This window comes from Cyclopterus lumpus, chromosome 6 (assembly GCF_009769545.1).
Source record: "Cyclopterus lumpus isolate fCycLum1 chromosome 6, fCycLum1.pri, whole genome shotgun sequence".
Taxonomy (NCBI): domain Eukaryota; kingdom Metazoa; phylum Chordata; class Actinopteri; order Perciformes; family Cyclopteridae; genus Cyclopterus; species Cyclopterus lumpus.
In genome coordinates, this window is record NC_046971.1 from 8,523,539 (window position 1) to 8,544,191 (window position 20,653).

General features: G+C 44.4%; 2 protein-coding genes across 3 annotated transcripts; one reads left to right on the forward strand and one right to left on the reverse strand.

Moving 5' to 3' along the window:
• Nucleotides 1-961: 961 nt before the first annotated feature.
• On the forward strand, nt 962-10,052 carry LOC117732852 (netrin-4-like). Its single transcript, XM_034536059.1, is given in 15 exon segments — nt 962-1,153; nt 1,156-1,200; nt 1,487-1,666; nt 1,669-1,704; nt 1,707-1,996; nt 1,998-2,039; nt 3,906-4,010; nt 4,012-4,179; nt 5,077-5,203; nt 5,453-5,641; nt 6,463-6,670; nt 6,916-7,028; nt 7,158-7,226; nt 7,720-7,893; nt 8,236-10,052. Coding segments are annotated over 15 exon segments (1,902 nt in total). The 5' UTR covers nt 962-1,140; the 3' UTR covers nt 8,379-10,052.
• A 116-nt stretch (nt 10,053-10,168) lies between these two features.
• On the reverse strand, nt 10,169-17,372 carry LOC117732853 (methionine aminopeptidase 2-like). 2 transcript variants are annotated; one of them, XM_034536061.1, is made up of 12 exons: nt 17,274-17,372; nt 16,100-16,247; nt 15,099-15,212; nt 14,811-14,876; nt 14,062-14,164; nt 13,709-13,870; nt 13,283-13,464; nt 12,957-13,051; nt 12,178-12,274; nt 11,985-12,088; nt 10,869-10,984; nt 10,169-10,654 (listed from the first exon to the last, which is right to left on the reverse strand). In XM_034536061.1, exons 2-12 carry the CDS (start codon nt 16,236-16,238, stop codon nt 10,402-10,404), a joined length of 1,431 nt encoding a protein of 476 aa, XP_034391952.1. In that variant the 5' UTR covers nt 16,239-16,247; nt 17,274-17,372; the 3' UTR covers nt 10,169-10,401. The 2 variants fall into 2 exon arrangements, with proteins under 2 accessions (XP_034391952.1, XP_034391951.1); XM_034536060.1 differs by lacking the exon at nt 17,274-17,372 and having other exon boundaries at nt 16,100-16,275.
• Nucleotides 17,373-20,653: the final 3,281 nt, after the last annotated feature.

The window sequence follows — 20,653 nt, forward strand, 5'->3', positions numbered from 1 at the left end:
GGAATGTCCTGATCTGGGATGTCGTAGGGAAGAGGCTGAGAATGCCCATGACCCCCATTCTTCTGCTTTAACATATACACTCAATGAGAGGATGATTCATAAGACAGACCGTGTTCACAGTGACCTCATCCTCATCAGCCTGTCCTGTCTTAGGCAGTCTGCGCCACATGTTAAGCTTTTACATGGTATCAAATGGCAAAGTTACGTGTAGACCATTCTTTTTTTTTCTTCTTTTCTTGAAATGTGTCCTTGGACTTAATGAGGTGACATCACTGTTAAAAGTTTTTTTTAAATGGCACGCAACAGGGTGATTATTGGGGTCAAGGGTTGTGTGACCCCTCAAGGCCAAGGGCTGTTCTCTGTCTGACGGCGAGGCAGGTAAAGCGTGGTTAGTGAGTGGCAGTTAGAAATAAGTGGTGATATGTGGCAGGAATGCAACACAATGACATGTTTGATGGCCAGCGCTCGGCTCCCTGGGTGGTTTGTGGAGGCAATCTAAATCCTCTCATTTGTTTTGGACCAGTGCTTTTGGACTCTAAATCTGATGACAGCTTTCATTGTGGGTGCTTTTTGAGGAGTGCAGGGAAGAAGAAAAAAGTGAACGCTTCTCTAAAAAATAAATATGCAACTATTTGTTTGAGGCTGATAAGAAGTCCGAAGGCAGATGACGACAAAGAGTCACAATCTTTATCATAATCACAACATCCCTTTGAAAGCACGGTAAACAAGTCTTCCAGCTCCAGATTTAGCTCTTTTTGAAAAGTCAGATTTTTCGGAACCAGCGTGGGCGGGGACTGTGAGAAGACAAGAAGAGGAGGGCGGTGCTAACCTCTTCATATTCCCAAATGTCAATGAACTCACAGCAGATTGAACCCTGCAGTGCGTGGGCTGCAATAAGGATGAGCGCGCAGATAATACGAGTTCAGTCTAGCGCCACATTGCGGACACCATGACGACAGGATTGAGCTCACGTTCGAGTCACTTGACTTTCTAAAATAAATTAGAATGATATTACAAGTCATTATTTTTGCATCAGAAAGGAACACGTTGAATTATTAACTACAGGATCAAACTGTGAGGAAGCGCTCCTAAATTTATAGGACAGGTGACTTTGTGTAGAAGAGAACAAACTCCTTCAGGATGAGACTGTGGACTTACTCGTCATTATCCCGGTGTGCGCATCATCTCCTCTGCCAGCCGGTGAGTTTCAACGCGTGTGTCTTGAGACTTCTTCGCACGCGCTTCAAGAACATGTGAATGAATCAAACAAGCTTTACGCGTGCGATTCTGGAAAACGTTGTGTGCACGTGCCTAGTGCACAACTTTTTAAAGAAAGCACATTTGGGGGAACCGGGAACCGAACTCACCACCTGTAGTAGTCCAATTGCCTTATTTCCCGATGTATAACTAAAGCTCTTTCCTCGCGTTCACTGACTTTACATTAAAATGAACGCACCTTTTTTTTTTTTTCTTTTTTTCTTACCAGGAACGACTAAATCCAAAGGTCCGGCTGTGGAGAGCCGCTGCTCCGGCCGAGCCTGCAACCCCCGCATGGGCAACTTGGCCCAGGGCAGAGTGCTGAGCACCCAGTCGGTCTGCGGCTCCAACTTCTCGGAGGCCTACTGCGTCTTCAAAGAGACGGCTTCGCCCCGTAGCAGGGAGTCCGCCCGGCAGCAAAATGCAGCAAGTGCAACTCTGCCATCCCGTCCAGGCGCACCCTCCCTCTGCCATGAGCGACTCTTCGTTCCGCTACCCCGCCACTTGGTGGCAGTCGCAGAGGGGATGAGGGAGGAAGACGCTGCAGCTCGACCTGGAGACGGGCTTCCTCCTCACCCATCTCATCCTGGTGTTTCGCTCACCCCGCCCGGCTGCCATGGTGCTGGAGCCGCTCCAGGACCAGGGGCACACGTTGGAAAGCCCTCAGGTATTTTTGCCAGAGACTGCGAGGGGCTGTCTGGCCTGGGTAGAGGGGTCGCCAGGCGGGGGAGCAACCTGCCACCTCCAAGTATTCAGGAGCGTCCCCTTGTACCAGAGGAGAGGTGAGTCCAGTGCCTTGGTTTTTCACAGTCAAAATGCATATACTACTACAGGTAAATAACAAACAGAAGAAAGCTATCAACTAAAAAGCTGTTTATGTTTGACAACTCGTACCCCCCCCCCCCCCCCCCCCCCCCCCCCCCCCCCCCCCCCCCCCCCCCCCCCCCCCCCCCCCCCCCCCCCCCCCCCCCCCCCCCCCCCTGTAGATCCAACCCGAGTTGCAGGTGTTAATTCAACCCCCACAATCATCAGTGTTATAATGAAACACATTTGCAGATGAACATGACCCTGGCATTGAAAAACCGATAACACCTTATGATTATATTGTGATTTGTTTTTCTGTATTGGTGCTACTACTGCTATTATAACTCTCACGTGTCATTTATGTCATAGTGGCTATTGTAATTCTATTATGTTGTTATATTGCTTTATGTTGTTCATTCTACACATGACATCTTTTACACTTTGGGGCGAGGGGAGGGGGGTAACTTTTCTCCATGCGAAAGCCCAAGGAATGTTGAATGTAACGCCCCTTCAAGGAATCTTTGTGATTTGTGATATTGGGCTATACAGTTACATTTAATTGATATTAATATGATTTCACAGGAAGTTTGTGGACTCTAACATAGGAATTACCATCCAGCCCTAATCTTCACAAAATGGGAACTGTGCTATAAATACACTTGGGTCGAGAGCCAATGATCTGTAATCTTTGAGGTTGCTGTCGTTCATAGAAAAGGTTTAAATACTGGACGTGATTAAAATGTTTTAGATCTGAGAGTGACCACATGAAAACACACTGCCAGCACTTCACAGAAAAGTATGTTTATTGGCACTGGAATGCACTATAAGCCGATATCACACAGCCCACTGAACAAACAGCTGCTTTGTAAACTGACCTCTTCTGGTGGGCTATGGGAGACCTTTTTTTGTTCGGCCAGCCTTCTAAGCTGCAAACTGCTTTGACATTCACAACTAGAATATCAATGTTACCTGTTACCTCGGATGTTCTCTCAAAGCATTTTTTTTGTGGAACTGCTGCATCATCACAGTGAGGTCTGGGCCAGATAACCAGCTATGATTAATTCATGAGCAGGCCATTCATTCACACAGATGGTCGTGCGAGAGAGACTCTCACTGGAGCCTCGGACCACCATTGGGAGGCTCTGGTTGAACGTCCTGAATGAATATATGGCTTTGACTGATCTGATAATTGCAGTGTGTTTGGAACAAGTATGTGTCTTGGTACTGTATGTCAGCTCTCTTGTATAAGCCTGTCACCCTTTATAATTAGTGTATCTGTTGCTCAACATGCAAAAGACCCAAAATGTAGAGTTTCAATAAAGTAACACGACAGGCATCATATACTTAGTTTAAACTCTTGGCTTGCTGTAATGAGACTGCACATCAGAACTAGCTTGCGAGCTATAGCTTACTATCTGTCAAGTCCAATGTTTATACAGTAAAACTTGTTAACTTTTACAAAACTACTTTTTTTTTTTTTTTTTAAGTCAAAAAAAGTAACCGAAAAGTAATAGCATATACGTCGGAAGAAGTCGTATGTAAAAAAAAAGTCATACAATTAAAATATTTCCTTGTTTTTCATCCCAACACAGAGGATGTATCAGAAAGATCAACATTCAGCTAAACTTAGCATCCATGTTTATATTGTAGCTAGTCTGAATTTCCATGAACAGCAGCTATTTGGAGAAGCACGAAAGGCGAACCAGATTGATGCCTGTTCTTCATTTGGCAGACCAAGAAAAAGAAAAACTGATATAATTTATGTTTCCGTCTGTCTGTCAGAGTCTCAAAGGTCCGTTTTCTTGTTTATTGTTGTTTTTTTCTCCTCTACTTAAATCTTTCAGGTGATCTATCGAGCTTTATCGCCCTGGAACTCAGTGGATCCATATGGACCAGCCGCCATGGACCAGCTCATGATCACCAACCTCAGAGTCCGTCTGCTGCAGCGCCCAGCGGTGTCCCTGCCAGGCCAAACATCCTGGGGGTGATGTCCTCCCCACAGACCACTACGCCATCTATGATTTCATTGTCAAAGGCAGTTGCCTTTGCAATGGACATGCTGACCACTGCGTACCAGCCAGGGGCTACCGACCCATCCAACAGAAGACCAACAACATGGTGAGCGACTTTGAGCTGGATTTAGTGAGTTTACAGCTTTGCAGGTGCACAATACTTCACTTTGGAACAGCTCTTGCTCTTCTGTTCGTGAACACTTACTGAGATGTTGTGTCATGCTGAAGTCTGCGATGGCTTTATTTCGTCTTCGTAGCTATTTGTTTATGTGGTGAGATTGGGAGTACAGGGTTTGGGGTTTTGTTCCCACCACTCCTTTGTTACTCAGCTGTGCGCTGGTATGTGCCGCTGAAGCTGAAGGCTGCAGTGAAGACTGGATATTAGGCACAGCTTACCTACCATTTACAGGGGTTTAAGTGTGTGGAAACCTTAATTATGGTATTCAGCCCAATGCTTTAACAACCCCGTAGTCTCTGTTGGGTTACTCTCTTTACTGTAAATGGAGACGAGAAGAGCTTGTTTGATTCCAACAAGGTCTAAAGTTGGTGTAGACATGCTACACAGGCAGGAACAAGCTGCACTTGTGTGTAACTGCTGTGGTTGTGCATGTAGATGTTGGTATGTCGCAATGTTAAGAAGTATTACACACATCACATGTCGGTGCAAGGCTGCTGGAAATCAGGCTCAATGAACAGTAACGCCTACACATTGACGACAGGCCGCACATTTATTTAAAAGGCTGACGTTTCGATCTTAGTCGGATCATCGTCAGGCCAAAATGGTTTAAAATGGTTACCAAATCCACATTGCATCAACATTTCAAAGCAATTAACGGTTTAAGAAGAACACGATGAAAACTCCTCAAATACACATTAATCCCAAGGAGTGGTAACACACGTGCTCACTTTTCTCTCAGCATTGTTCTTCAGCCACTTGAAAGACACACACACACAGTCATTGAAAGATGCGTGCAGATACAATGATGTTTCTTTGCCCCGGCAGGTCCACGGCAAGTGTGTTTGCAGACACAACACTGCCGGTGAGCACTGCGAGCGCTGTGCCCCTCTCTACAATGACCAACCCTGGCAGGCTGCCAACGGCATCATAGGGACACCACATGAGTGCCAGAGTGAGTGATGGGGCGAGAGAGTCAAATGCAGAATAGGACACACAGCATGTCGTCTTGAAAATGAATTTGGTCCCATAAATCACACGGGACCTTTTTTAGACGCTCAAACAAGATGAATAACAGAGCGGTTCCTCTTTTTTAGCTACGCTGCAAGAGTTATCACTGCTATCTCCAGCGCTTTGAGAGTTCATTCGAGCAAAGAACAAAACGCCTCACTGTGTTTGATTGTGCATGTCCATCCAAACATAGAGTGCAAGTGTAACGGTCACGCTAAGAGCTGTCACTTCAGCCGTGGATTGTGGCTAGCGACAGGACGGCGGAGTGGCGGCGTGTGCGACGACTGCCACCACGACACAGAGGGCCGTCACTGCCAGAGCTGTGAGAGGGGCTTCTTCAGAGACCCCAGCCGACCAAAAACTGCCCCTGACTCCTGCAAAGGTAAATATATTTCTGCAAAGTGCAGCTCTTTTTTCTTCTTCTTCCTTAAACCATAACTCTCTATGGATGAATGCCAGCAGAGAATTCCAATAAAGAGAGGGAGTCTTTGATATTTCGAGGGCAGTAATGGAGATTACATTTTTTCTTTTGACTCTCCAAACTAAAGCAGATTGATCTCTAATTCTCCCTCAGCACCTTTCTGAGTCATTGCCTCCCCAGTGATGAGATAGTAAGACAACTGCAGTCTGCTCCTTAGCAGGAATGACGGACACCGCACGGTTTTGGAATGTGACTGTAATTGCAAACAATGGAGGAATTTCCCATGGACCATGCGAGCACATTTTTCCCATTCTTGCCCTTTTGCCCCACAAGGCATGCTGAAGCATTTTTAAGACCAAACATGCCGTTTTTGGAAACAGATGAAGCAAGTCTGTAAAAAAACAAAAAACAATCCGTCATCACGAGGGACCATCAGGCGGCAGGTCTGACAGCGTAGAGAGAGGGAGTGATCTACTGTTTGTTTTCGCTGCAGCTGCTTGGAGCATGTTGCGTACATACTCCCAGCTTGTTGCATGTTACAGGAGGATGATAACATACAGTACACTTTTTATATTGCCACGGGAGTTCACTGTGTACCCTTTAAACGTGTTTGTTTGTGCTTCGACAAGTGTGTTTGGCCCTCGCATACATGCAGGCTCAAAAATGTATACTAAGTGCTTATAGCTCTGTGCCAGAAAAGCAGACATGCCTTTTGACCTACAAACAGAGATGTTAACACGCAGCCCTATGGCTCTGTCCCCCCCCCCCCCTCTCCTCTGCAGCCTGTTCCTGCCACCCTGTGGGCTCCGTCCTCTCAGGAGGGAGCACTCTCTGTAACCCTCGCAGTGGGGAGTGCTCTTGTAAGCCCGGTGTCGGGGGCCCCCGCTGTGACAGCTGCATGCTGGGATACTGGGGGCTCCACGGATATGGCTGCCGTCCATGTGACTGCACGGGGGACTGTGACCCCTACACTGGTGACTGCATCTCTGGGTGAGAGCCACAAGTTAATATCATATCCATAAGTATGTTTACTTGAATTATGTGATATATGGAGTCAAGGTGGAATGCACTCAACAAATTCCCCCCCTGGGGATAAATAAAGTGTGTGTGTGTGTGTGTGTATATATATATATATATATATGTGTGTGTGTATATATATATATATATATATATATATATATATATATTCTGGTTGATTAACACTGCCTCTGACTGGTTTTACCTCTGCGGCACAGCTCAGACGTGGAGGTCTTCTATACAGCCACCGGCCACATGGGACACAGCAGCAATACTAGTGAGATGGCACTCTTTAGGCTAGAGGAGCTTTTCTCTGCACTGCACCACTCCGGTGAGTCACAGGTCATATTACACCTAATACACTGCCCACACAGAGGAAATGCAGCTGTTTTTATGTTGAAATCTATACATCATGATTTGTATGAATCCTAATAATCACGTTTCCTTTTTTTTTTTCCAGAGAAATGTGAATGTGTAGAAGTTACACTTGGCAGCCCTAAACTCTTCTGTGCTGCAGAGTATGACTATGGTAAGTGCTCTTGACAGAGGGAGTTAATTAATTTAGTGTGAGCCCGTCATGGCAATGTCTATGATTAAACTCAAAATGTTAGTTGTTCCTCTTGATATCTTCCATCAAGTTTTCTTCTGTTTACATTTGTTGTCCCTCACCAAAATACAAAATTGATGCAGCAGAGGCCAAGATATCTGACTTTTAGTCCACAGCGTGGATATGTAAATAGATGTTCCTACAATTCCCATGTTGCAACTCAACAACATCTTTTAATTAGACACATCTTTCAAATGCAAGTTGTCTTAAAAAAAAATGCAGTCTCCAAAACCCAAGACGAGGAAAAACAACACTGGTTATTTTCCTCGACTTGAAAAGCTCCTCCAGGACCAAAGAGGACTTTACACAACTGTTTACAGAACATCTGTAGTTATTTTCATGGATAGTAAACTGATGTGAATCTGTAAATGTTTGAGGAGTGCAAATTATATTTTGTATTTCTTTGCCTTGGCAGTGCTGGTGGGGAAGGTAATGTCAGCTCACGATAAAGGCTCCCATGCAGAGGTGGAGGTCAAGGTCAAGAAAGTCTTGTACCAGAACCCCCAGATGAAGATCCAGAGGGGAAGCGTTACCCTCTACCCAGAGTCCTGGACCACTCATGGCTGTACCTGTCCCGTCCTCAACCCAGGTCAGCTGCAGCCACTTCCAGTGGACAACTCTGAATGAACAATCTGCCATTTTGTGCTGAATAGAGGATCTTTGTCGCTGCTCTTGCAGGCTTATTGCCGGTCACTGGACATATACAGCCTAAAGATTAGAGCCACTTTTCTGTTATGAGACCGTTTCACATCTAACATGTTTACAATAATCATTTCTGGCAACATTATTTCAAGCCGGCCATAATAGCACAGTATTTAACTGAATGATTATAGTTATAATCATCTTTTTTTTTTACACAAGGTGATTTTTAGTGGCGTTCTCAGCAGACTTGAGATTCAGGAGGGTTTATGCTTTGCTCCCTCTTCTCCAGGATCTGAATATGTCGTGGCTGGTCATGAGGACTGGAAGACCGGCCGGCTGATGATCAACACCAAGAGCCTGATTAAATCGTGGAAGTCAACCCTGGGACGTAAAATTCTCCACATCCTCAGAAATGACTGTGGCCGCCGGTAGGGCAACGGTGATCTGTGACATACTGGAGTGTGCAAAATAAACAGAGGGTCTGTTCGAATTAGGCAATGCTTTGACACTTAAATGAAAGCAGAATCTAATGCCCACTGCGGGGATTTTACTGTTTCTTTTATGTCTCAAGTGAAGTGTACTTCCTCAGGAAAAAGCTTAAATGCCACGGTGCTGTGGTTGTTAGCCTGAGGTAGCAATAAGCACATACCTCACCAGAATCCAGTCACTTTAGAGTAGAAAAGAACAACGGCTTTCATCTTAACAGACAACGCTGATGGTGAACTTTCATTCCTGTACAGTATGATATTTTCCAGGTTATTTATAAAGAATAAGCGAAGCATGTTAAAAACTCAATTACACTTTATTTCCGGGCCAAAGGTTCTGTGAGAGTTGATGAGCCAGTCTCGTCCTACTGCATCAATTTCACTGCGAGCTGTTTACTTTGAAATCCTGAAAAGGGAGCGGAGTAAATTATCCTTGTCGTCTCACAGATATTGCCGATAAATCACGAATGGAGTCAACATCTGAAATGTGTGCGAGTGTGGATGTGTGCATTCGCTTGATGTCCTTGGCAGCGAGTCGGGGACTGTGCAGGTCACAACAAGCAACTCCTGGATGAGGGGAGGAGGATGAAAAAAAACATTAAAGGAATCAGACGGCTTAATCTGAACAGCTCAGCACCGGCAAACTGTATGAAGAGCAAAGCACACTGCTCCACCATCTCAGGCCTGGCGTACATGCAACCGGCATGTACACTTGGGATTGAGTTTGGGGCCATTGTCAGGTTGCTCCAGACAGAATCTGTGAGGATTTTGAACCTGCCTCCTTGTGAGGAGGATTTACTTAAAAAGGCCTCTCAACACCCTGTGGGAGCCAGTGTGTGTGTGTGTGTGTGTGTGTGTGTGAGAAAGAGCACACTCTTTAACATATGCTCCTCTTTTTGGCCTGTGACTCCTGCCGCTCCAAAATAAACATGTATTAAAAGCCACTGACATCACAGTGTGTCAGATCCGGAGTCCACGGGCCCAGTTAAGAATAGGTCTGGTCCGCTGTCTCCAAGGAGAAGGACAAACTCCGTGAGGAGACATGATGCATTCTTCCAACGTGACATCAACGGTCATGTCCTTGTCACCAAAGACTTTACCAAAAGAAGAGAAATGAGCTTGAGATTTTCTTGTAAAGGACAAAGTGGCGATTTAGCGTACATGAATGTACTCTGCCATCAATGTGATATTTGTATTGCTATTTCTGTGTGTTCTAATGTGGGGTTTTTTTCCATCTAAACTACAAATACAAAAATCTGTGTGCTAATTCTTAATGCTTCAGGGAACAATCTGCTTCTTTCCATGCTGACATAATGCTAAAGCACAAGACTATGAATAACCTGATGTGTGTTACTGCAATATCTTCACTAGTGCAGGTGGCTGACTGATGTATGACCCATGTATTAGTACCGCCCTCTTTTGGTTAAAGGAGAGAAACACACCTTTATGTCGTCTGATATTTGTCATGTAATTAAGTATTGGGAGCTCTCACGCAATTATGCACACAGTAATTGATGCAAGATTTATAACAATTTATTTCTTACAAAACTGCTTTAAATTAAAATAGAGCAAAGAACTATAGAAATATTTCATTTCAGTTTCCTCTCAAGGTCTTAATAACACATGGAGCTAAGCATTTTTAGGCGAGGTAATCGCCTAAACCTTTTTTTGCATGTTTCTTTTGCATATATTTGTTTAGCATATTTCCTAAAAGCAGCACATAAACATGTGACTAAAATGACAACACTACCTTTGTTACAGATGTGCCCTTTGTCTACTGGCTCGATCCTTTGGGAAATAAATACTAGGAAGCCTGACACAAGTCTTTTGCCTTTGCTAGAATAATTACCTAATGGTACTCAAGTAGTGGACATTTAGGTCGGGAAAATATTGCATAATTGCTATCAGTCCGCAGAGGTTTGTTGTTTCTGAGCTGCTCCTCCTGGCTCGCCTTGAGTTTTGGTGCATAATTAGTAGTCGTCTCCCCGGCTCACAACCTCCTTGTAGGTGGGCCTGAGTAGGATGGTGTGCTCGTACTGGGCGGTGTAGCTGCCCTTGATGTCACAGAGAGGTGGGTATGGGTCTATGATGCCAAGGTCACACAGATTCTTCAACGCCATCAGGTACTTGCTCTCACCCAGGCGGTCCAGCCAGCGGCGGCAGAATGCCAAAGTGCTAAAGTTTTCATTGATCACATTCAGCAGATGTTTAGCCCTTGGAAGTCTGCAGCAAAGCAACAACACAAAGTCCACAGTGAGACACATTGACTTTATAGATGTAAACAATCCTTCAGGTATGACACTCTATTCACAATCTCTTTAGTTAAAGAGATAGATCGGCAGACAAAATATGAGGAGCAAATCAACCCAGAATCTTTTTTTCTGAATCAATGATTTGCATTTGAATACAGGAATGAGATGAAAACAGCAGTGCCAACCTTATTGGTACGTGTCCAACGTTGAAGTTCTTCATGTAATGTGAGCACTCCATGTCATCGTGGACCGCACCTCTTCCCGTGCTGCCGAACGTCTCGATGGCGTAAGCTTCACCTTCCTGAGAGGCAACAAAGACAGATGGACGGGAAAAAAAACTTATTTAGGTTGATGTAAAATGTAGAATAACTATGAAAATCTATGCACCATCATGCAGGGCTGAGTGGGTGTGATGTTACTGAAAGGACAGAAACACTCCAGAGGGACTGAGGGTGCATTTAATTAAAAAAAAGGATGCCAGCAGCTGACATATTCATGTCTATTAAGGGCAGTAGTGTCCTTTGTGGAGCTGCGCCTCGTGCGAGTTGATTGGCTGGGTTTCATTGGCGTTTTGTGTCTCTATCAGCGCTTGGCTGCTGTTAGAGTCCCTGTGGTATTAGCTGATAACACTGCGACACCCTCTCTCACTGCACCGATAATCAGTCAAAGTGCTAGGAGCTCTTCAGCACGCCCAGCTGCCATTCTCTGATCACAAAGAGGGTAATGGCCCTGTTACACCAACACACTTCGGCTAAAAATACAACACACAAATCTGCAACCTCAGCAGCAACCCCCCCCCCCATCAACCATCAGCTAAAATGCTGAATCGGCTACTTGCCAATTAAAATGCTCCGTTCTGTCCAAATACAGTCAGTCGTGTGCTGCAGCTGTGCAGGTGTGATGCATACGCAAGACAGTGCTAAGCCTTAGTGAAGGGCCAGCCTGTTAATGAGCTCTGGATGCCCACAATTCAGTACTCTTATACGATGAAATGAGGAGCCGGAGTTTTAACAAGTGTTGCTACTCGATGCGGCTGGTAATTCCATTAAAGGTGTAATTAAAGTGCCGACAAGGGTGACTAAGAAGCTGTTAGAGTGGTGAATGGGAACACTTCTCTACACCCCATCGTAACCCTAACCAGCCATTGTTATTCCAATTACACTTAAGAATTAAAAAAGGTGTATTTATATGCAAGGTCAAGCAGCTAATAAAGGCTTAATTTCAGACGAAAAGACAATACACCATTTCAGTAAAAAAGAGGCAAAGATGAAATGACATTTTGAGTGAGCTGCTGTACAAACCTCCATCCTCGTGGCTTCTCCACCTTTAACAATAGGGACTGTCTTCCCTGAATGTATCCTGTACTGTCCAATAGAGTGGCCATTGAGATTCCTGATTGGCTTCACTATGAAGAGAACACAGAGGTTGAATGAATAGGAAGTAGTACTGAACCTGTGCATGAAAGAGAAGAGATGATAAATGACCTCGTATAACCTTGATATGTTTTCCCATCTATCTCCACTTCATAAGACTCCATGACTTCCTGAATGGTCTCACCAACATCGCACAGGCGCACATCAATTCCTGCAAACTAAAGCAGAGAGGCATTTACATGCATCATACGCCTCATAACCAGTTGAAAAGTAGCTGCTATGTGAGTCTATGTTATACTTGTGTCTAAGTATTAGTTTGTTGAATGTGAATCCGTACACTAAACACGTTACTTAATCGTTCCTGAAATCTGAAGCTGGTACTAAGTGGAACAAAACCAAAACGATTTCATCATTTATTGCAACTTCCCTATCTCCTGATTATTTGAGTCTCGATACACTTTGTAGTATTTTTCTTATTTTTCATACCATTGAGTGACATTTGCAGCATTTTAAATTCCCTTTTTTGCATTTGACTTATCCAATGGGTTTTTTATTTTATTGTTATGACATTTTTATACTTCCCAATTTTCTTAGCTTATCATTACTTCCTCGTTTTCTACATATCATTTGTATGTCCCCCTCTGCGAATTTAGTAGGAGTCCATTACTTCATCATACATTATTTATAATGACCTGAACGTGTCATTTTTATGTCCGAGTTTTTTCAACCATTAGAGACAGATTTAACTAAATTCTCAATGATTGCATTATTTGAGAGGTTTAATTGTAATACTTTGCAATCTACACTATATATAAATATCTACGTAACTGTGATCTGAATATGATTATTCTCATTCCTTTTGTGTAGGACAAAGAAGCACCATGCAGGGGAAGGTATTACCCTAATGCCGGTGTCAGTTGCGTCTCTTACAGCCTCCAGCAGCCGGTCGTACTTTGGATTGAAGGTGACAGTGAAGGCACAGTCTATTATTCGACCTAAAAGACCAAACACGTTGGTTACTCACAACAGATTCTACGAGTTTGTCATTTTGCAGACATATTCCAAATGTAATAATCCCAAGAGTTAATTAGCTTGCGAGAACAGTTTATTCCAGGCAGTCAGAATTATAATGTAATCATCATTTTAACGTGTCATAATAAATGCCAAGTATGAAATGGCGTAGCAGAACTCAAAAAACACTTAAAAAGTTATTAGCAAGCTCGAACCGTTGACGTGCGTTCCAAAGTCAATTTTGCAGACGTCGTCGTAGCGCAGCACCATGGGGTCTCCTGCGTTCGGGGTGTAGTGGGCAGCACAGTGGTTGATGGAGCAGCCGGTGGGGAAGGCCAGGCCGGCCTTTAACCCGTTTTCTTTGATGAGCCTCCTGGAGCAGTCCTCCAGCTTCTCACTGCCAGAAACAGAAACCAGCACGGAGGGACAATGGAGGACAGGAACAATGAGACTCTTTGTCGGGGCAGATCGTTCAACCAGAAGATGTTTGATGATTTTAAAACAGTGTATTTGCAGGCTAGGACAAAGAGGTGCTGAAACCAGGTCAATGTTTGTCACAAATGAGCCCAGGCAGGTATGAGCAGCCGAGATTTAAGTCCATTAAAGGGGGCTCAAGGACATTATCTCAGTGCATGTCTCACCAGATGTCAATCATGGTCATCCCTGGTTTGATCCAGCTCCTGACATACGAGCGGACCTGCCGGTGTGCCTCAGCCGCTTCCCTGAAATCACTCCACATCTCCTCGTTGGCCATGTCCAGGGCCCGCTTCTCTTCACTGGTGGTCCGCCACGCTGCACTGCGCCTAGCGGGAGGCAGGCACACCGCAGAGAGGAGGAACTCATTATTTTCTCATTATACACATATTTGTAACCAGCATATGACACACTTGTAGGAACCCTGCACAGGTGAACGTCATGTTGTCAAATTTGCTCCTGAAAAGGAAATTAAACCACACACTAAACGTTACTGAGGGACGATGTGGAGGTCACACACCCGTCTTTCGATGGTGGATATTCACACTCCTCTCCCTTTGGAAAATCTCCGTTGGGATAGAGCTCACAAATAGGGATGGAGGGAGGGTCAGTCTGTCCCTTCACTGTGGCCCAGATAGTGAGAAGGAGAAACAGAGGAAAGCAGCCGGAGAGAGAAAAGAAAACACCAGTTATCCTCCCCTTGTTCGTGACATTAGCATTTCAACCTAGCCAGAGAATACAGTACAGTTCCTGACTTACAGATCTAATTAAGCAAGACATCCCCATGAGTAGAAGAAGCCCTTTGGCTTATATTGCAGGAAAAATTGGAGGAAATATAACAGCACTTATATATAGTGGGTTATAACGATATGTAGGACGTACGGAGTATGATGTCATAAATGTTGACCTGTCTGTCCGACTTGCACAGTCCTAGAGCATTTTCTCCTACACCTCCTGTGTCAGTCCTATATTATTAGTATTGTTATTATTAATATTACTGTCATGACACTAATTAACTAAGTCAACCTGCTTCTGTGCACCTGTTGTATTTACCTGTGATTCAAAGTGAATCTGATGCAGTCAATTCAAACACTGAACATCTTTTGCTGTAGGGTCCATCAATAAAATCCAATGTGCCTCTGAGATAATACATATTCTGTCACCGGGATGTGAATTACAGTTTCAGTTCAAATTCAAAATTGAGTAAATGTGAATCTGGTCCAATCGGGTGCAGACACATTTGCTGCACTGAGAAAAACAACGGCTTACATCCTTTCTTCTTTTTCTTCTTCTTCTTCTTCTTTTTTCCTGCTGAGTTCTCTCCTTCATCCCCGTCTGTTGAAAGCATATTTGGTTTCAATACAGTTTGTAAAGTGAGAAATATCGAGAGGCGCTTGGGCACAATTCCCAATGTGCTACTAAAAATCAGATATCACGTTGCAGATATGACCGGCTGAATTTCCCCGTGCACTTTCAGGAGCTTAAAGTTTAACAATGTCACCACTGCAGATGATGATGATGATGATGATGGTGACACTGGTGGTGGTGAGGAGTTACCTTCTTCTCCATCCTCCTCCCTCTCCTTGTCCTCCAGTGTTTGCTGCTCCATCTGTTTTGTCGCCTCACCAGCAACTCCGGCTTCTCCATCCCCCTCAGCTTCATTTGTCCCTGCTGCAAAGTCACACACACACACACACACACACACACACACACACACACACACACACACACACACACACACACACACACGCGCACACACATGCATGCATGTGCAGGTGGAAACGCATGTGTGCACCAATGGCATGCATGTAGACATACACACACATGCACGCACACACACACACACACACACACACACACACACACAAACACAAACACACACATAGTGTGAGTAAATTACTTGTGGTTCAGCCGTTTCAAGAAAGTGCATCCACTATGATCTCAACTTGGCAATGTCTGTGCATAATTTCTTTCTGCCCCGGGAGTCAATATCCTCAAGGGCATGTGTACCTTGCAGCATTATGACATTTAGCCCTTCAAAGACAACTGTGTGGGAAACACTTTACTTATGGCAGGTTAAAAAAGTCACGCTTTCCCGAGATTTGATTTTTTTCTTATTTTCTCCATATTATGAGGCAATATATATGGCTCGATATTTTTAGTTTGGATAAATATGACAGTGTTTGTCATCTTATTGCGCTACAACTGTGGACACTTCTATTACATAATTTCATGCAGCTTAGGGGGAGGGGGGGGGGGGTTATGAAACATATTTAATCTGAAGTAAAAATTAAAATCTATTCCACGCATCTTCAAACGACAGCTTTCAATCAGTTGTTGACGATAAATTCCTATTTTCAGAGATTGTCCCGTTTCCAGATGAGCTCAGCTCCAGCCGCTGAGAGTTGGGACAGCTGGACAGGAATGTCATCTGACAGCTTGGGAAGGCTCCTGTCCCGCGTCTATCTGATGCTCGTGCCCCATATCGAGTGGCACTCTAGAGGAGACAATTTTGCGCTATTTTTTTCCCAAACCGATTATCCGAGGATGCCTCTTACCTGGTGCCGTGGTCTTATTCCTCTTCTTCTTTCTTCTCTTTTTCTTCACTGTTTCTGGGGCTTCCGGGTCTTCTCTCACCTCGTTCAAGTCGTCCCCATTGAGAAGTTGAGGCTCTCCATCACGTTGTAGCTCCGCCATGATCAGCGACTGAGAGATGAAGTGACGCATAAGCTGCTGAGAGCCTCCAGTGGTCAAAGCATGAAAAGTGTGCTGGAGGAATCTGAGCCAATAATGAGCTATTAGAGTGCAACAACTTGACCCGAGTAAAGGAAGACGACACCCCCCACCGTCCCGAGGAGCAAAACTTTCATTTATCATCACAAGGGGAATGACATTTGGTCTCAAACACATAGGTCAGACACACAAAAAAGAAGCAGTTTGTTCTGTGGATGCTGACATGCTTATTATGTGATGCTATAATCATCAATTTATCTGAACTTCCAGTCGCTGTAGTTTCAGGTTACTGCGCACATGTGACTGCGGCTCCTCAGTAAGACGTGTGTGTAACTTCTCCCACGGGCCCACATCGGAAAACACCGCATCCGTTATCTTTTAGTACTCTTTTGTTGTTCGTGTGTAGTTTGATGGCCCGGAGTCGACCGCTGCTGGTGCGCGTCGCGAGTATTTGGTGCACGAAGTGTATCCAAGCAACAAGCCCACCACCCCGAGTGGAAAGAGGCACGTTTACAGAAGTGAGAGGTGGTGGATTTTAAAGCAGTACAGGTCGGGTTTGTTGCTTTTTTTTTTTTATTCCTATAGGACGTCATGTTTTACAGCGTGTTTTTCTGCGCGTGGCGACTCTTCAGAGGAAATTCTCGTGTTTTCTTCCCGTAGAAATAATAATGACGGATCTCGGAACTGGACCTTTGTATTTCTTTGACCAGGTGGGCTAATAATTACTTTTTGACTGACTTTAATTGAATTAATACTGTAACTGCACCTATCTCTCTCTGCAGCCAACACCACAACATCGAATTAAAGGGGCACGGAGCAGCATTTTGCACTTTAATTTGGGAAATGAAGGAGCGAAGTCAGAAGACACGACACCAAGGTAACTCAACTCCTTCAAATCGCTACTAATCATTTTATGTTGTCCTCGTGCGACCCATACATATTCTCATCCCCCCCTCATAGTAACCGAGAGAATGGCAGCACAGGAGGTGATGAGCTCACTCGGAGGCTGTCGGGTGAAACACGTGGCGATGTTCAACCTGATGCTGCCCTCAACACAATGGACCAGGACCCGGTGGCTGCATACAAGCGAGCAGCCCCTCGGTTACTAAACGAAGTGGCTCGACTACTTTCACAACACCGGTGTGCTGAGGAAGGGCGCATTCCTTACGGGGTTGTAAACATCCTGAATTACTCCTGGAGAGATCTGACCGCGGGGTCGATGCCCTGGAAGAGTTTGGAGCGGACTGACGGAGGTTCCGGGAAGTTGGATGATGAGGTGTCGGCCAAAGACAAAAGAGAGGCAGGAGAGAGAAACTCGCGTGATGTGGGGAATGCGGGTCCCTCTGTGACAGCACCACACGTGGGCTCAAACACACGCACGCAAAAGCGAACACACCTTTCCACAGGTGAATGGATCACATTGTTATGGTATAGCCCACTTCCACAGACAATAAACTAGATGGAAAGTTGTGTTATAGTTACTGAAGAAAATGACAACTCGTTTATTAGAGCCTTCAAGATAATAAGGACAACTTTTGCCATATTGTGTAAAAAATAATAATAATCTGGCTGAGGTTCAGAATCGTCATTCATAACCTTGCTTTAATATTTTTACCTTTCTGAGAAAGTGCTGAATCACATCTGGCCCAAAACCAATAGCCTCTTGATTCAACACAACTGAAGACTGGATGGTTTATGATGTATGATTGGCTTATTAGAAAGTAACGTGCTCACTTTAGAGGTCATCAGGTCTGCTGATCAAAATAGGTCAATAACAATTGACTCCACTATAATAAACCATCAGGTTGTAAATGAGAATGAATTATTTACCAAATATAAGTACAGGTATACAATATGTTTTACAGCTGGCATTATTTATTAACAATTAATTAAGCATTTAGTTGCAGCCCAAACCCTTTATAAAATATGCATTATTAGAAAATGCTAGGTACAAATTATGTTCAATTGAGAATGAAGACAGTACATAACTATTTTTTTAACTATGTGTCCTAGGTAATGTATAAGAGACAATAACAATGAGAGTGATGAAAGTGAAAAACCATTAGGTAATTTCTCATGACCTTTAAAGACTGAGCGTGAGGGCAGCTTTAATTTCAAGCTTGTGGAAGTGAGAGGATTCGTTTACCAGACAGGACAATGTAGCTGGTGTACTGCTGTCTGTTAATCGGCTGTCTGTTAATCAGTTACAGAGATCTTGAGTTACATTATTAAGTTCCCCGATGCCAACCTTAGTGACTGATATATGGCCGGTATTGTCGATACAGATTCAATAAAAAGGGGAATTTTAAACTTCATTCATAATACATTGATTGAGTTTCATATTCTCCCTCCCCAACAGCTCACAGCTCCACCACCGTCAGTTTCTCCATGTCATCCAGCAGCTGCAGTAGTCCAGGTAAGACATGGAGCTGAAGCCACGGTGTCTGTGGGGGTCTGTGTGACCCTGCTACCTCAACTCAGCTGGGTGTGATTTGTGTCCAGGTTGGATAATCCAGCCCAAGCAGCCCTCCTGTGATGAGCCTCAGCAGTTCAGTCTGTGTCAGTGGGTGTTGGAGCGGCAGGCGGCAACAAGTTCTGAGTGTGTTGCTGCATTTGGTCTAAACATGTTTGTCAAATCAGGGGTTACATAATCACAATTTATTATCCAATAGGCTGATTTTGCAAGGGATGATAATATCGGTCGATCGGTCGGTCCAGACGGAAATATGCCAAATTATAATTCGATGGATCGAGATAGAATCCTCTGACTTCTCCTGTGGCACCATCATGAGCTTCCCATTTGTGGTTTTGATTGAAATGTCTTAACCACCGGATAGATTGGCATGAAATTCGGTACACGCATTTGTGTCCCCACTCAAGTTGAATTGTAATAACTTTGGCTAAATATCAGCATGTTAGCACTGTCATTGTGGGCATATGGCATGCTGATGTGAGCATTTAGTTCTAAGAACAGTTCTAGCTACTAGCTTTGTAGACTCTTTTATATGTTTTATGTTTATGTTTTGGAGAACAATGTTTTTCCCTGCTGAATTGAATCTGTCATTGAAACTTGCGGATGCTTCATTTTGCCATGTAACTCCTCATGAATACTAAATGAAGGATCAGTTATTTAAGCATAAAAGTTTACTTCATCTCCGTGTAGAAAACTGCAAACAGCTATACAGGACCTGAGCGAGTCCCTAATACTCCGTCACTACGGTGATGCAAAGACCAAACTGAAGGACAGGACAGTGTGGAGAACGGGCCAACCTGCCACTTTAGTCAATGGGATGCCCCGGATACCAGAAGTGAAGCAGCAGGATCTAGAACGAAGGAAACTACACTACAGGATGGAAGACGGCTCCTCGTTCATCTAGTACCCTACTTGCATCCTGTTTATTCATAAATATTTGAATTCTAGAAGTTCTCCCAAAAGCGTAGGTCATATGGCTAACGTGTCAGTGCGGCTGACCTTTTGACCTTTGACTCTGCTCTCTCAGCTACCCGTCTGGTTGTATCGCAGTATGCCAGAGCCACTCGGGCCTGTCCTGTGGAGGCTTCTATACCAACGTGTTCACTGACAGCGAGCGTCCCGTTGTTGTGGCGACTGTCACAGCGTCTGGAAACGGGGCTGTGACACATCCTCTCAGGTGAGCTCAGTGTTGATATGTATGAACGTGTTTAACACACAGCAGAATGCCAAATTAACTCACGTCCGCCCCGTGGAGGTCAACTTCAGGGGTGTCTGAAATTGTATGACAAGATTCTTCCATGCAATAAAAATGGCAAATAATATTGTAGGAAAGATATATAACTGTTTCAAGGTTCAAGTCTTAATTATGGGGGTCAGACCCCCTCAACCCCCCTGTAATTGGAACCCTGATGACAGCTTTAATGATGTGTAAAATGTTCCTCCAGCTCTGCCATTACAGCAGTGTGGGACCAGGCCGGTGGATCATTATGTGACCATCATGGGAACATAACTAAGGAATGGAGCTGGCAGACTGTCAGGGAGAAGATTGGCATACAGGTGAAGCCACAGTGCGAGTGACACTACTGCAACCTTTATACCAATGACAATTCTTACTGTTATAAAAAAATGATGTCCATGTTCTTTGAGCGATATACAGACAGAGTCAGTAACAGGTTACATATAGAGACCAGGGCGGAGGTAATCACCAGTCAAGACATATATTCAGTGACAAGGGTAAGACAAGGGCCTAAGAAACTGGAGAGAACCTGCCATGTGAGATAATTGTGAGATGTGCATATGGGAAATGTCACATTTAGGGGGAACAAAGCAAGGCATGTGAGGTATGACGCATGCCCTGCTTTGTGATGAACGAACACTAACTGCCTCTGACAGGGCCAAGACAGGT

Excerpts from the sequence above, each read along its gene's own strand:
- LOC117732853 (XM_034536060.1), bottom strand. The coding sequence starts at position 16,268 with ATGCGTCACTTCATCTCTCAGTCGCTGATCATGGCGGAGCTACAACGT. Across the intron at positions 15,213-16,099 it reads GAATAAGACCACGGCACCAG|CAGGGACAAATGAAGCTGAG; the intron begins GTAAGAGGCATC and ends GTGACTTTGCAG. Across the intron at positions 14,877-15,098 it reads GGAGGAGGATGGAGAAGAAG|ACGGGGATGAAGGAGAGAAC; the intron begins GTAACTCCTCAC and ends TGCTTTCAACAG.